Source organism: Carassius gibelio, chromosome B20 (assembly GCF_023724105.1).
Source record: "Carassius gibelio isolate Cgi1373 ecotype wild population from Czech Republic chromosome B20, carGib1.2-hapl.c, whole genome shotgun sequence".
Classification (NCBI taxonomy): Eukaryota; Metazoa; Chordata; class Actinopteri; order Cypriniformes; family Cyprinidae; genus Carassius; species Carassius gibelio.
In genome coordinates, this window is record NC_068415.1 from 16,628,168 (window position 1) to 16,642,230 (window position 14,063).

Below are 14,063 nucleotides of genomic sequence, written 5' to 3' on the forward strand. Positions count from 1 at the left end.
CATTACCCATAAACATCCGAGTCACCAGAACCAGAGCTTTACACTGAGCAATTGGAGAGACGTGCCTCAAAGCATTTTAAATTAAGAGGGTGCTTTTTAAATTCTCTTAAAATTACACCTTCTATTAAGCAAACATTTTAAAAGACATGCAAAAATGAAATTCCTTTTTTTTCTTAAGGGTTTACACATTGTACATTGATCATATGATCATATTCAGCAAGGATGCATTAAATTAATCAAAAGTGACAGTAAATAAATTTTATTTAAAACTTATAAATATTTATTACAATAAATAAAATAAATGCTGTTCTTGTGAACTTTCTATTCATCATCTATTTCTTCTGAAAAAAAATGTATATATCATGTTTTCCACAAAAGTTTTAAGCCGAACAACTGTTTCGATAATACGAAATGCCAGTGGTTTCCGAAGGATCGTGTGACTGTGAAAAAGAGGAAATGTTCTCAGAACTTTGGCTGTGTTCTCAAAGTTCTGAACAAATGTTACATTAACAGAATGTTTGTTTAGAATTATCTTTAATGGTCTTTAATGATGTTCTCAAAACATTAGCAGAAAAACTTGATTCATGTTTCATTCATGATTTTGGCAATGGGTATATTTGTCCATCCTTTTGACCTACATGTTTTTGTACATACCCTTTAATATAAACTATATAATCTGAATTAATTATATTTAAAAATATGTTGAAATTGTTATTTGAAATTGTAATACTGCTTCCCGATAGTACTGTTTTTACTGAATATTTGATCAAGTAAATGCAGCCTTGGTGAGAATAGAATTTTTCTTTTTTTTTTACATTAAAAAAATCTTACCAACCACAAACTTTTAAATAGTAGTGAATAATCACAAATTCCTTGACTGTTATCTAACTATTTAATCTATTCATGGTGAGCAGAACATTCACGGTCTGTTATCTCAAGAGGAAGCCATGTAAGTGCTAAGTCCTGTAATGACTGATCATTTTATGGTTTCCTACATGAAACTTCACTGCTCATGTAGTCAGCTCATTTAAACACATTCAAATTATTTCAGAGTTCAAATGATTCATAGGTATGTGCAGAAATAATGTTTAATATCTGTGCATGCTTTTAAATTTCCAACTGAAATATAAGAGGATTTTGTTTACTCACTGTTAAAAACCGATTTATCAGAGAGTTAAAGTGTTTAATTTCTGTGAATAAAATAATCAAAATTAACTGCATAAATAATGACTGGTAAAACACTCCCCCAGTCTTCCAATTGGTTGGATAAAATGATAGCTCCGCCCCAATCTCGTACCATTGTTTAGGCTGGGCTGGTCAAATGCTCAAACAAACAGAGCCACAGTCTTTCAGGGGAATCAAACAAACGTCATATTTACATTTGTCTGCATACTTACAGCGGTGATAGAAGAAAGTAACTTATCGGAAAAAAGTGCACACTCACCTTTAAAAAAATAATGAAATACCCTAAGAAGCCCACAAGATAAAACAAATCTAAGAAAAAAATCTTGACAAAGCTGGTATACAGTAAATGTAAAAAAAAAATGTTTTACTGATATACAGGGATTCATTATTGTTGCTTTAGTATATTCCCCATAATCCATATTTTGATCTGGAGTTTAGTCCATCCTATCATTCCATATGTTTTCGTGCATCCCCTTTTCAGTTCATCTATTGGTTCTGCATTGAGGTCATGGTTGCATCTCGTACTGGCCCTCTGTAGCAATGAAAAAGTCATTGAGTATGTCCTGCAGGTGGTCAAAGGTGGGCCTGTCCTCTGGCCTATCCCTCCAGCACTTCAGCATGATGTCATAAAGCTCCTCTGGACATCCATCTGGACACGGCATCCTGTAGTCCCTGTCAAGATTACGGATCACCTCTGGATTCGTCATGCCTGAAATGTAATAAAGCCCAGCCAGGTTTTTAAAGATCTATACATCTATCCTACACTGTTCTGAATGGAATACGAAACCCAAGAGAGAAAAGCCCATTACCTGGATACGGTACTCTGCCGTACGTGACAATCTCTGTCAAAAGAACTCCAAAGGACCACACGTCTGACTTGATGGTGAAAGTACCGAAGTTGATGGCCTCAGGGGCCGTCCATTTAATAGGGAACTTTGCACCTGATTGGTAAAAAAAGATGTGATAAAAGGTGATAAATGGGATTTTGGAAAAAGCAATGTGCAAGCATGGAAAATTTGTATTTTGCAAAAGTTTATTAATGATCCAGAAATACTATAAATAAAGCCTAAAGTAATGAAAGAAATACTATAAATAAAGCCTAAAGTAATGAAAAATCTGCCTTCATGTGGTAAAATCAGACAACACGGAAATGTCACCATGGAAAGAAGCTGTTCAATATCAGTAGCTCATACCCAACCTTAAAGGTCAAATATGTCAGATCATCACATTAGAAATCAAATGTCAGCATTGACTGGTGCCAATGAATCTGTGGCAGTGGAAAAAACACTGCACTGTGGGAATAAACTGGTGTACTCACCTTCTTGTGCAGTGTATTCAGATTCTATGATCCTGGCAAGGCCAAAGTCTGCTATTTTACAGTGCAGGGTCTCAGAGACTAGAATATTAGCCGCACGCAGGTCTCTGTGAATGTAATTTTTCCTTTCTATGAAAGCCATTCCCTCTGCAATCTGTTACACAGAGAGAAATTAAACTGAATGTAATAATATAGGCAATATGTGGAATACTTGGTAATTTTTAAAATGCAGTTTCTCAAAAAAAAAATTTAACTTAAAATTTTGTTTGTCAGTGACATTATTTAAAATCGCTACAAAAAGCATCAAAGGATATTGTTTGATGGCAAGAACAAGGCAGACACGTAAGTTAGCAGCAACATAGTGGGCTCTAACAGGAAGTTTCACAGAGAGCAAGAACAGAGTCTGGGGCTTGTTAGGGGCTTCAGGTCGATGGAAAAAAGTACGTAATATCCTGCCGGAAGATATTAATCTAAATTTGTGGTGGTGTTTCTAGAAGAGTTCAGATCTAAAAATGTGCAGGCCATGAGCTTACAAGACCAAAGACCATTTCCTCTACATATCCCTGACAGTATCTGGTGCATAACAATTCTAAAAATAGTTACAGAAGTTGAAAATGATGTACAGGGGGTGCATGAAATAACTAATTAATGTGCAGGTTTCCATGCAGTGCATTTAAATGTATCATGTTCCATAAAGACTCAAATCTGCAGCGCCAGAGAAATAATTAATTGCTACTAAGAAGACAATCAAGAGAAATCCTGACAAGTTGAATTATTCTTACTTGTGCAGCCATATCAATCAGCTTGGGAAGTTTTAATTGGTGGCCATCTTCCGTCTTCAGAAAGTCTAATAAGCTTCCTTGAATAGGAAAAGAACAATTTTAAAGTTTGGACAAGTTATGTCATCATTTGAATTACATATGGTTTAGGACTCTAATAATGTTCTGGTAATACCAACCATTAGCCATGTATTCTGTGACAATATATATGGGTTCTTTGGTGACTACAGCGTGCAGTTTGACCAGTCTCTCGTGCTGGAGCTTCTTCATCAGATTAGCCTCCTGAAGGAATGCTTCTGGCTCCATGGTGCCTTCCTTTAAAGTCTTGATGGCAACTTTCTGGGAGTTTTTGTAGTACCCTACAAACAAGAGCCACAGGCACATGCAATTTCATCAACTTTTGGCAGCTCAATGAATAACATTTTTAGAACACATAATTTTAGAATCAGTTATTTATGATCAGGTATGCTGTAAAAATCAAGTGTAATAAGCTCTTTTATATATATATATATATATATATATATATATATATATATATATATATATATATATATATATATATATTTTTAAACAGGGTATATTTACTGTCTGTTCTTGCTTTAAGCATATACCTAGTTATATAAAACAAATAAAATCAGCTAATAATACAGTATGAAAACAAATATTAAGCCTATACTGATATGTTAAAAGAATTTTAAAAGAACAAGTTGTTAAGATCTGCAAGAGCGCACACTGTATAGTGGGGGGATATGGATTAGAGGTTTTTGCAGCTTCCGATTAATATTGACCATGGTGGCCAAAGTAAAAACCTCTTTGACTTTCAGTGAAATTATCATTCATGTGGCTAAAATGTGACAATACCACACAAAACCACACAAAACACTGACACGCCCTTGAACAAACAACTTCAGGGCCAGTATAAAAGAAGTGTATTCTGAAGTGAGATGAATACAAAGACATATTGACTATGACTATGACTTTTGCCTCAATAAACTCCTAAGTTGGGCAGTATTAAGGACGTAGAACATGGTCATGCAGATATTTGGCTTTTTAAGTACTAATAAAAAGCAAATATGTTAATAATATACATGCTAATAAGCAACTAATTAATAGTAAGAACTGGTCATTACCTCATTTTTATATTAATTAAATCTCTGATTGAATTAAGCCTCTGAATAAAATGTTTTAATTACATTTTGTAAAATAATTTTATGCATGTTATATCAAGGCAACACTGCTTCAATGAAAATAAATGACATTTTATAGTATTACTATAGTATTCATCTCAATAATGAAAATCTTCCATTTTAATTATTGTTTATAAAATTTACTCTGTAGACTACTGTAGGTTTTGTAGCATATAAATCAAGATAATGAATCTGAATACATACTACACAAAATTAAGAAGACTCTCTTATAAACTTAACTCAAATTGTCCAGAGCAAAAATATGCGTCAACCAACCATTGAGGCAGAAAAGGAAGAATAAAGATTTGTTACAAAGGCAACATTGCGCAACTGAACTTTCTTCTGCTTCTTACCCATCCACACTTCTCCAAACTGACCGGCACCCAGTTTTTTCACCATTTTCAGAGTCTCTCTGGGAATCTCCCACTCATCTTGAGCCCAGGGTCTCTGAGGGGCAGCGGTTTTACACGGACTTCCAAGCTTCTGACATAAACCATCTGCGGTCCCTTTATGTGCAATAAAAGAGTTTGAGAGAACAGCAAGAAGGTTGAGTGCTGATTATGTCACAAATGTAGGAGCAATTTCTAATTAAACAAGACTAGATCTACCAATCTGTCTGAACTGAAACCATGTTTACTTGGTTTTGATTCTGTCTGGAGAAAAACACAAGATGTGCTCAAACCAAAACGTAGAAAAAGGTTTTTGCTACTTGTAAACAGTTCTATAAAAAGACACAACAAACCAAAATGGGGCAAGAATGTGGAGTACGAACTAAGACTAAAGCTGACCTATTTATCTGGTGGTTAAAGCAACTGTTTGTCATGTTCTCACTGCTACGACCACAGAAAGCATACAGTGGAAGAAACAGAAGAGGTCCTAGATACAGCAACAGTCTTAGCTCTGACTACTTACTGGAGTAATATTTGACTAATTCCTGAAGAGAAGAAAAGGTTGTGGAGGGAGAGATGTAGAAACCACCGTTATCAAGGCCTCGGATCTTATAATGCTTGACAACATCACCATGCTCTGGGGTGGAGTCTCTTATAGACAGAGAGAAAGCACCTGCAGAGGATCACAAACAGCTGTTCAGTAACATGGCTGATCAGTAGGCTCTTCTCATTTTTATGAAGAACAGAATCCTAACCAATACTTGTCGGCCTAGACTCTGTAAAAAGATCAACGTAATCAGGGAAGCATTCAATACCTTTAAGACGGCTCTTAGAATCTCTGAATCATTTTGTATGTCAAGGATTTCTCACATCAGGTTTGCTTGTCTTTAAAGAAATGGCTGACATTGCTTATAGAATGTAATTTGCTAAACAGTAAACAGATATTTTTAATTTATTTAGTGATTTAACACTGCATTTTAAACACAAACTGTTTTTGTCTTATTTTCCAGAACAAATATCTAAGGCCATGCATTTGGTCAAATTATACACTCAGTAACCTCAGTTACTGAGAAATTTCCAGTGAAGTAGAGTTTCTGCATTTTCCATTGCTCTGCAAGTAGATAAATAAAATAAAAAGGCTATTAATATCTCCCCTCAAAGCAAAGCACAGATCTCAGTGCATGGGTTGACATTTATTTGCTCTTTCGGGCTCTCTGCGTGATGTGAACTTGAAAAAGAGCTGCAGATGAGATTCTGGAAACTTACGCACACTTTATCAGCGACAGATTTGATCAAAATCAAATAAAAGTAACAAAGTTTTGAGGCTGTGGGCCCAGTGCTCCCTTAAATGTTAATTTAGTTTGGCTGGCCTGAGATAAAAAATAAAAAAAAAGATCAGAAGAACTGAAAATATTGTGATGGTGTATTATACTGACTAATTTAAGTCATTTCTTTAGTATTTCCTTCTCTTTGTGGTAGAAACTGAACTAATGTTATAATTCTTGCTGTGGCTGGATAATGTAGTGATACACAGTACAAGCTGCTTAAAAATCACAGCCTCTCTAATGTTCCTGCTTCAACTCACCTTTGCAATATGTTTTTGGATTTTTTTTAGCACCAAAATTGATAATATATGTAACCACGTAGTTACCACTCATACTTCTGCTGCCTCCTTCTTAAATATTTCTGCATTTTCTGGTATCTCTCTCTTTAACTTTGCATTTTAACTTGCTATTCTCCCAGTCTCGATGTAATATGGTTTAAAAACTGAAAGCCTCAACTTCCAGAGTTGGTCTGATACCATCTTGTCTGTTTAAATCATGTTTTTATTCACCCTCTCCTGTTGTTTTGAGAACTATTAATAACTCTCTGTGCACCGATGTTGTGCAAGCAGCACTTAAAATTCCTGCTGTCACCCCTGTACAAAAAACAAACAACATGGACTTTGATAATCTGAATAATTTTCATCCCATAATCTTCCATTCCTCACCAAAATTTTAGAACAAACAGTGGCTTCTCAATTGCTTTATCATCTTTCCTCTAATGATCTTTTTGAGCCACTTCAGTCTGGATTTTGTAAACTGCACAGCACTGAAACAGCGTTAGTTAGGGTCACTAATGACTTGTTAATGGCTTCTGGTTCTGGTTTATCTAGAATTTCTGATTTATCTATACTGATTCTTCTTGATCTTAGTGCCGCTTTTGACACTATAGATCACTCCATTTTAATCCCCCTTTTAAAGACTATCTTTGGAGTTGATTCTGATTCTGCATTAAAGTTTGTTGTGATGGGTGATTGCAAGTCTGAGGTTGGTGTGGTGTAGTCTGGTGTTCCCCAGGGATCAGTTTTGGGCCCTTTACTTTTTAGTATTTACATTTTTCCATTTGGCCAACTTTTAAGAACACTTGGTCTTAACTTTCACTTTTATGCCAAGATCTATATGCATTCAGTCTCTTCTTTCTCAATATTTTACTGAGATTAAAATTTTTTCAAGTGATGCTTATTGGTTCACCTCATCAGTTACGTAAAGCAGAGGCCATAACCTTAAGTGTGGATGGCTCTGCTTTACAATTCCAAACTACACTAAAAAATCTGGGGGTGATATTTGACACCAATTTAACATTTGACCATTATATTCGTAACACAGTCAAAGCATCATTTTTTCATCTCAGAAACATTGCCAAATTACGTCCCATGTTGACTTCCTCTGTGGCTGAAAAGTTAAGTTTTATTTTATTGTTTGCTTAGGTTTACACTGCCTGCACTGTTATGTGTATCTTTTAATTTCATATTTTTTATGTAAAGTGCTTTGAGATACTACTTAAAGGCGCTATATAAAATAAAGTTTATTATTATTATTACTGTAGCAATGGAACTCTTTGAAATGTTGTGCACTTTTGTGCTTTTGGGCCTCAAGACGTGTACTGCTTGAGCAGCCATTCAATGATCACAATAAAACAAAGGGGAATTAATGTTACTGGCATCTGACCTTTGGTTGTTTCACTTTCTCTCACAAGAAATGCTCCAGGTTTGTTTCCCGGTGCCAGCAGAAGACGCTCTGTGTCTCTCCGACTCATGTCCTTTAAAAACCATCTGGAACAGAAAACAGACCCTTTATAATATCAATCTTTTACAAAGATTAAGTTTACAAATTATAAATCTGTTAGGTCCGAGTGTAAGAGTATTGATGTTATTAAGCATGACATTAATTCAGTGCATTGGCTGAAATATGGCAAGTGCTAATATTCAGAACAACGAACCACACTCTTGCCCATGCACTACTGCTGAAACATATCCATATACTGGTAATATTTGTTACTACTGTACCTCTCCACCTCCATCGTCTGTGCTCTTGCCACATATGTAGACGGAATATATCCCTCACAACCAGTGACCAAGGACTTCGCCAACCACCATTCACCAGTCCTGAGAAAAACATGGGACAAGTTAGTCACTGTTATCATTTGGCTCTTTAATCTTTTTTTATGTGTTATTTGTGTGTGGTTATTTTAGTTGACATTCGCATGTAGCAAATTTAAACAGTACACAATATAAAAATTATTCACCTGGAATAACAAAAGCAAAAAGGTAAAATGGGTTGATATCTTAATTAGAAGTTTATTAGCCCAAAACTATGCCTACTGTGTTATACACACTTTATTAGGTTAACAAAGTACTTACCAATTATGATTAATTGTAAACATTTACAAGTGGAGATCCTCTCTAATATATAAATTGCTGGAAGTCTTTGCTGTATTTTAATTTTATACTCGTATTACCAAAAAAAGTAGCGGTATTTTTTACTCACTCTTTAATAATCTTGAGTCTGTCTCCTTTTTTGAACTGTAGATCATTATCACTAACAGGCTGGAAGTCAAATTGAGCAATGACTATATCTTCATCTGAAAAGAAAGTTAAAATATGCAATTCAAATATTGGAAAAACATTGCATTCTGGTGCATTACATGTGAACAATAACATGCCATGACAGTTTCTGGCCTTTTATTTTCTAATTTTTAATAAGAACACAAGATCTGCACCCAGCAACATTATTAATATAATGTAAAATGGTTTTTGAAAGAAAAACGCTTTTCCGAATATAAAAACATATTACCTAGACTGTTGCTCTGCTTCCTGTGATCTCTTGACAACTGTAAATAAAAGATTTCATTTTCATATTCATTAATGATTTCTAAAAAACTTACATGTAATAGAAATGTATTCATTTGCAATAATATACTATATATAATAGTGTGGTAATATTTAAAAAAAATAAACTGGAAATAGTCTTGTTTGTCACTGTGAAGCTCAGTAAAATAAAAAAAAAAAAAAAAAAAAAAAATATATATATATATATATATATATATATATATATATATATATATATATATATATATATGTTCTCAGTAGAATTCAGCTGGTCATTAAAAACACTAAAATCAGCAATACTTACATGAAAGTTGTTAGAGTTTGATGAATTATTATGTTCATGCCCTTTAGAGTCTTTGCGATGTTTCTCGTCACTACAAGCACAACCCATCCTAAAAAAAACACATTTAATCAGTGTTCATTTACTTATATGTTATCAAATCAATTCTATTGCTTCCTTGTAATCACACCTATATTCACGGCTGTCAGTCTCCCCAGTTCTCTGCTCGGAGTCCAGTAACAGTCCAGAAGAAACCCAGAAAGGTCCAGAAAGGCATCATATTGGGTGCTGAATAAAAACATTTTTAAACTCACCCACATGAGCCAAACATGATCATGATTTTAACACAGTTTGGTGGTTTACACTTTAAAAAACTTAATAAGTATGATTCCATTAGTATAGTTGGACAATCACTGACAAACGCAATCCTATCACACAAACAAAAATAAAACACAAATATTAAAGTATTTATTAAAAAGTGCTCACCCTTATGAAAAAAGATTCCATTGGATGGAAATATTAACTAGTGCAAAAGACAAAAAGATGGGATTTTTAGGTGTTTATCATTTTAACAGCTTGTCAAACTGAACTAAACGAAAGAAACGTTTTCAACACATTTTCAGCTAAGGTGATAATTTGTGATGAGTTTTTAAATAACAGTTTCCATTCAGACTCTATATAAGCATAATCATAAATATCATTAAATGCAGACTACTACTTGAAAGTCAAAATATATATTTTTTTATTTTATTTATTTTATTTTATAGTTTTGAAAAAATGCTACCGATGAAGTAAGTAAAACTACAAAATGTTACCATTATATATCACAGGAATGTCTACTACTGTACATACAAAATATCAATTTAAAGTCAAATAAATATGTACTTACATTTTGTGTGTCCTTTAAGCATGCTTAAATATATTTAATAATCAAAATTCAGGTACTTAATTTATGAACTAAATCACGAAAGTATTTTTTCTCTTACACACACATATGAAGATACACAGGCAGCCCATCTACTGCAGGCACACACCCAATCTGCATGTGAGGCCTGGTATATGCCCTGAGAGACCGCATTAGTTGAAAGAGATAAATAGAGATGTTTATTTAGCATACCCCTCCCTCTCTTTCCTCTGTCAGAGCTTAATTCAAAAACTGTGCAAATGCCTTAAGTAAAGCACGCATTTGATGAGCATGTGATGTCAGACACTGAAACTGTAGACAACTTCATATTTGAACATCCTCATTCTTAGTAATGGTTTGACAGCTTTGAATGTTTATTTTTACTCTATGCCGTCCGTCAACAAGGAAGCCTGGTAATTTTTCTTGGAAACACTGAAATAACGATGTTTAAATGTGCTTCAAGAAACAAAACATTCTTTTAAAATTGTTTCAATGAATTTGGGAAGTTGTGCTGTCTTACGGGCATATCTCAAAGAAATATACATAGAACTAAATTCTCCAAAACTTCCCATGTTGTATGAGCATATGAGAAGAGTGAAGTACTTAAAAGCTACATACGATTTAGCTCACAGCAGCAACTTTGTCACAGGATGTTGTTGACTAGCCAAATAGACATCTTTCCCTTTATAGGCGCTGTGGTTTTCTTCCGTTGAACTTCAGTTAAGCTGCATTTACTCTGCAGCTGTAAAGTTCAGATTGAAAGTGTTATATTACAGGCCATTAGTGTGTTTGTAGTCAAGGTCCTGTTACATCTTAAAGATCCAGTTACACTGAAAATAACAGTTTAGATTTTAGCACGTCTATATTTGACCCTGGACCACAAAACCAGTCATAAGTAGCACTGGTATATTTGTAGAAATAGCCAACAATACATTGTATGTGTCAAAAGTTTTATTTTTATGCCAAAAATCATTTTAAATGAGGATATTTTGTAAATGTCCTACTGTAAACATATCAAAACTTTACTAACAACTTCATTTGGGCAATTTTAGGGCAATTTTCTCAACAACAAATAATTTTGCACCCCGAGCTTCCAGATTTTCTCATTGTTGTATCTTGGCCAAATAGTGTCCTATCCTAACAAACTATAAATTATGGAAAGCCTATTTATTCAACTTTCAGATAATGTATAAATCTCAATTTCAGAAAAATTATCCTTACGTTATGGTCTCATACTGTCATGTTCTCATGAATGTTAACATAATACACATCAAGCAGATTCTTAATCTTTCTGTTCTACACAGATTTTTGTCCAATCATTTTTTTTTCTAGAATGAGTATGTTCCTCCTTTTAATACCAAATACCAAATTAACTTAAATGATTCATGATTTACAATATATTTAGGAGGCGGCATAATTAAGATGCCTACTTTTGGAACAACTTACTAATTTTTGCAGTGTACAGCAAATGTCACGATGGAAATTAGAAGTTAACTGAATGAATGTAAATGATGTGTGTAAAAAATATGATAAATAATAATGAAGCAGTACGAACCGTGATACTGACCTTGAAGTGAGACATCTTGAACAGTATCAAGTAGCTCAGCACAATCTTCCCTCTGAGAACTCACTGTAACACAGTAAAAATTCTTAATTGTAATAAAATACTTTATATATTTTGTAGAATAGAAATGTCATGTTGTGTTTTCTCCTCATCTGCTATGACTGTATAGATTATTTAAATATAAAATATAAAATAAAATAGCAAAGCTTTCATTAAGAAATCATATTTTGTATTAAAAAAAAAGCCATAATCTGGCTGAAAAAAAGTACATTAATATAATAAAATAACATTAGCTGTTCAATTTACATGTCTTATTGCTACTTTAAATAATAATTAAATATATAAATAAATAAAAATTTTATACTGGGCCAGTGAAAAATGTTGGCACGGTAGTTATAAACAGGAACCATGGCCATTAGAAAAATTCTTATTGATTTCCTTAAAGTCGAACTACAATAAAATTATGAAATGAAAAATAAAGTAGCCCATTGATTTGCGTGAAAACAACAACAACAACAACAGACAAGATTTAAATCTAACGAGAGTGTTTGTTTACAGTCAGTCACCGACTGTATGTGTGAAAACAAGCGTGATTTGAGAAGTAATGTGTTTCCAGCGCCCCCTTAAAAACACCTCCTCCTCACGGTCCGAAAACTGGTTTAGAACTGGAGGATTTTAGTTGGGTGAATGGAAACTACTTCCAGAGCCAAGCCCGGTGATAAAGTGGGCAAGTCGGTTTAAATATAGCATATATTTAAACTTTAAAATATTTTATATTGAGTAGGCCTATTACATACAGTAGCCTATATATTTTCTACAACAAGTCATTTTTCTGTAGGCTAAATGAATTTTATGGCTGGTTCTGCAGTGTAAGAGCATTTTTACTGTCCTTTAGCAGCTCACTCTGTCACATTGCACCTCTAATGAAAAGCGGAAACATGGACTTGTTTACTGACACGTGCAAAAGTGTGCCGATTTCTGAACGTCCACTAGAGAGCAGCAAAGCCTATTATTGAAGCAGTTTAAATGACTTAAGCATATTGTATCCGATTTTACGCTGGAAAATGAGTGTTCCCAGAGACCTCAGTCAATAAAGATGTTTTAATTATTCTAACTTTAATTTTGCAGTTTTTTAAATATATATCTTTCTTTTTTTCATTATTTTCATCTATTCATGGTAGCTGAATACAAGCATCGTGTTATAAATATTATCTGCTCGAATATCTATGTGCTACATTAATCTATTATTATTATTATTATTATTATTATTATAAATAATAAGTTTATGGTTTAACATTCATTGTTTTCTGTTTCATTTTCATAATGAAAAATGTTATTCCATCTAAAATCTTTTTTTTTATCTGACTTTACATATGCTATTATCTTAATTATGATTCTACTACAAAACTGATTTTAAACAATTTTTAGCTTGTGTTAAAGAAAATGTATACATTATATTCGACCTGGTGTGAAATTCTTTGTATTATGACAATGCCTATATGAGACTGAAGATGACATCATTCCACTTGATCATTTGAAGAATTCTGAGAAACAAAGGAAACAAACTATAAACACCAAACAATAGATTGTTGATTAACCATTTATCCTAAGTAAATGCTGTTTTTCCCATACTGTATAATCAGGAACACATTTATCATATTAATACGAGAACTACATAAACAATTCTATCAAGGAAGGACCATTCACTTTAAATCACTTCAAAGTTGTTTCCTGTCAGTTCCTGTTTTCCTTTCTGAATCACTTTTTGATTGCACATAAATGGAGAGTATCAGCGTCACCGTCAGGCCAGCTTTTTGTGGACCACCTGTGTATGTGATGTAGCCCCTCTGACATGCAGTGCAGGTGTGTGATGGGAGTTTCTTGAGGGTGTCCTGGTAACACATTCATCTTTCTCCCACTCTGGTTTTCCCAGAGATTGCGGATACTGCGTCCCCACAACCCAGGTCCCCAGACGCTGCATCCTGTCCAGCAGTATAACCTGAATAACAGTGGAAACCAAGGAGCAGAGAGAGAGATTGTGGCTCGAGAGAACCTCCGTGCCCTGCCCATATTCATGACAATGTGCTAACCCTGCAAAATTCCTGCTCTGCCGTCTTATTGTGTTTGGTGTGTGTGAACATACAGTATACAGTATATGCCAAAAAGGGTCCAGCTGTCATACTTACACTCTGCTGAATATTTCTTAGGGTTATTTATTGTTTATAAAAGTGATTAAAGTAAACTAAATTAAAATAAAACACACTGACATACAATCTGACAATAGTCAACTATATGATTGGCAATACTTTT

General features: G+C 33.9%; 1 protein-coding gene across 2 annotated transcripts; it reads right to left on the reverse strand.

Moving 5' to 3' along the window:
- Positions 1 to 241: 241 nt before the first annotated feature.
- Positions 242 to 10,418, reverse strand: LOC127984446 (tyrosine-protein kinase Blk). 2 transcript variants are annotated; one of them, XM_052587084.1, is made up of 15 exons: positions 10,175 to 10,418; positions 9,772 to 9,808; positions 9,476 to 9,573; positions 9,310 to 9,397; positions 8,971 to 9,007; positions 8,665 to 8,758; positions 8,184 to 8,282; positions 7,846 to 7,949; positions 5,379 to 5,528; positions 4,820 to 4,972; positions 3,459 to 3,638; positions 3,283 to 3,359; positions 2,504 to 2,654; positions 1,995 to 2,126; positions 242 to 1,894 (listed from the first exon to the last, which is right to left on the reverse strand). In XM_052587084.1, exons 4-15 carry the CDS (start codon positions 9,394 to 9,396, stop codon positions 1,692 to 1,694), a joined length of 1,467 nt encoding a protein of 488 aa, XP_052443044.1. In that variant the 5' UTR covers position 9,397; positions 9,476 to 9,573; positions 9,772 to 9,808; positions 10,175 to 10,418; the 3' UTR covers positions 242 to 1,691. The 2 variants fall into 2 exon arrangements, with proteins under 2 accessions (XP_052443044.1, XP_052443045.1); XM_052587085.1 differs by having other exon boundaries at positions 10,272 to 10,392.
- Positions 10,419 to 14,063: the final 3,645 nt, after the last annotated feature.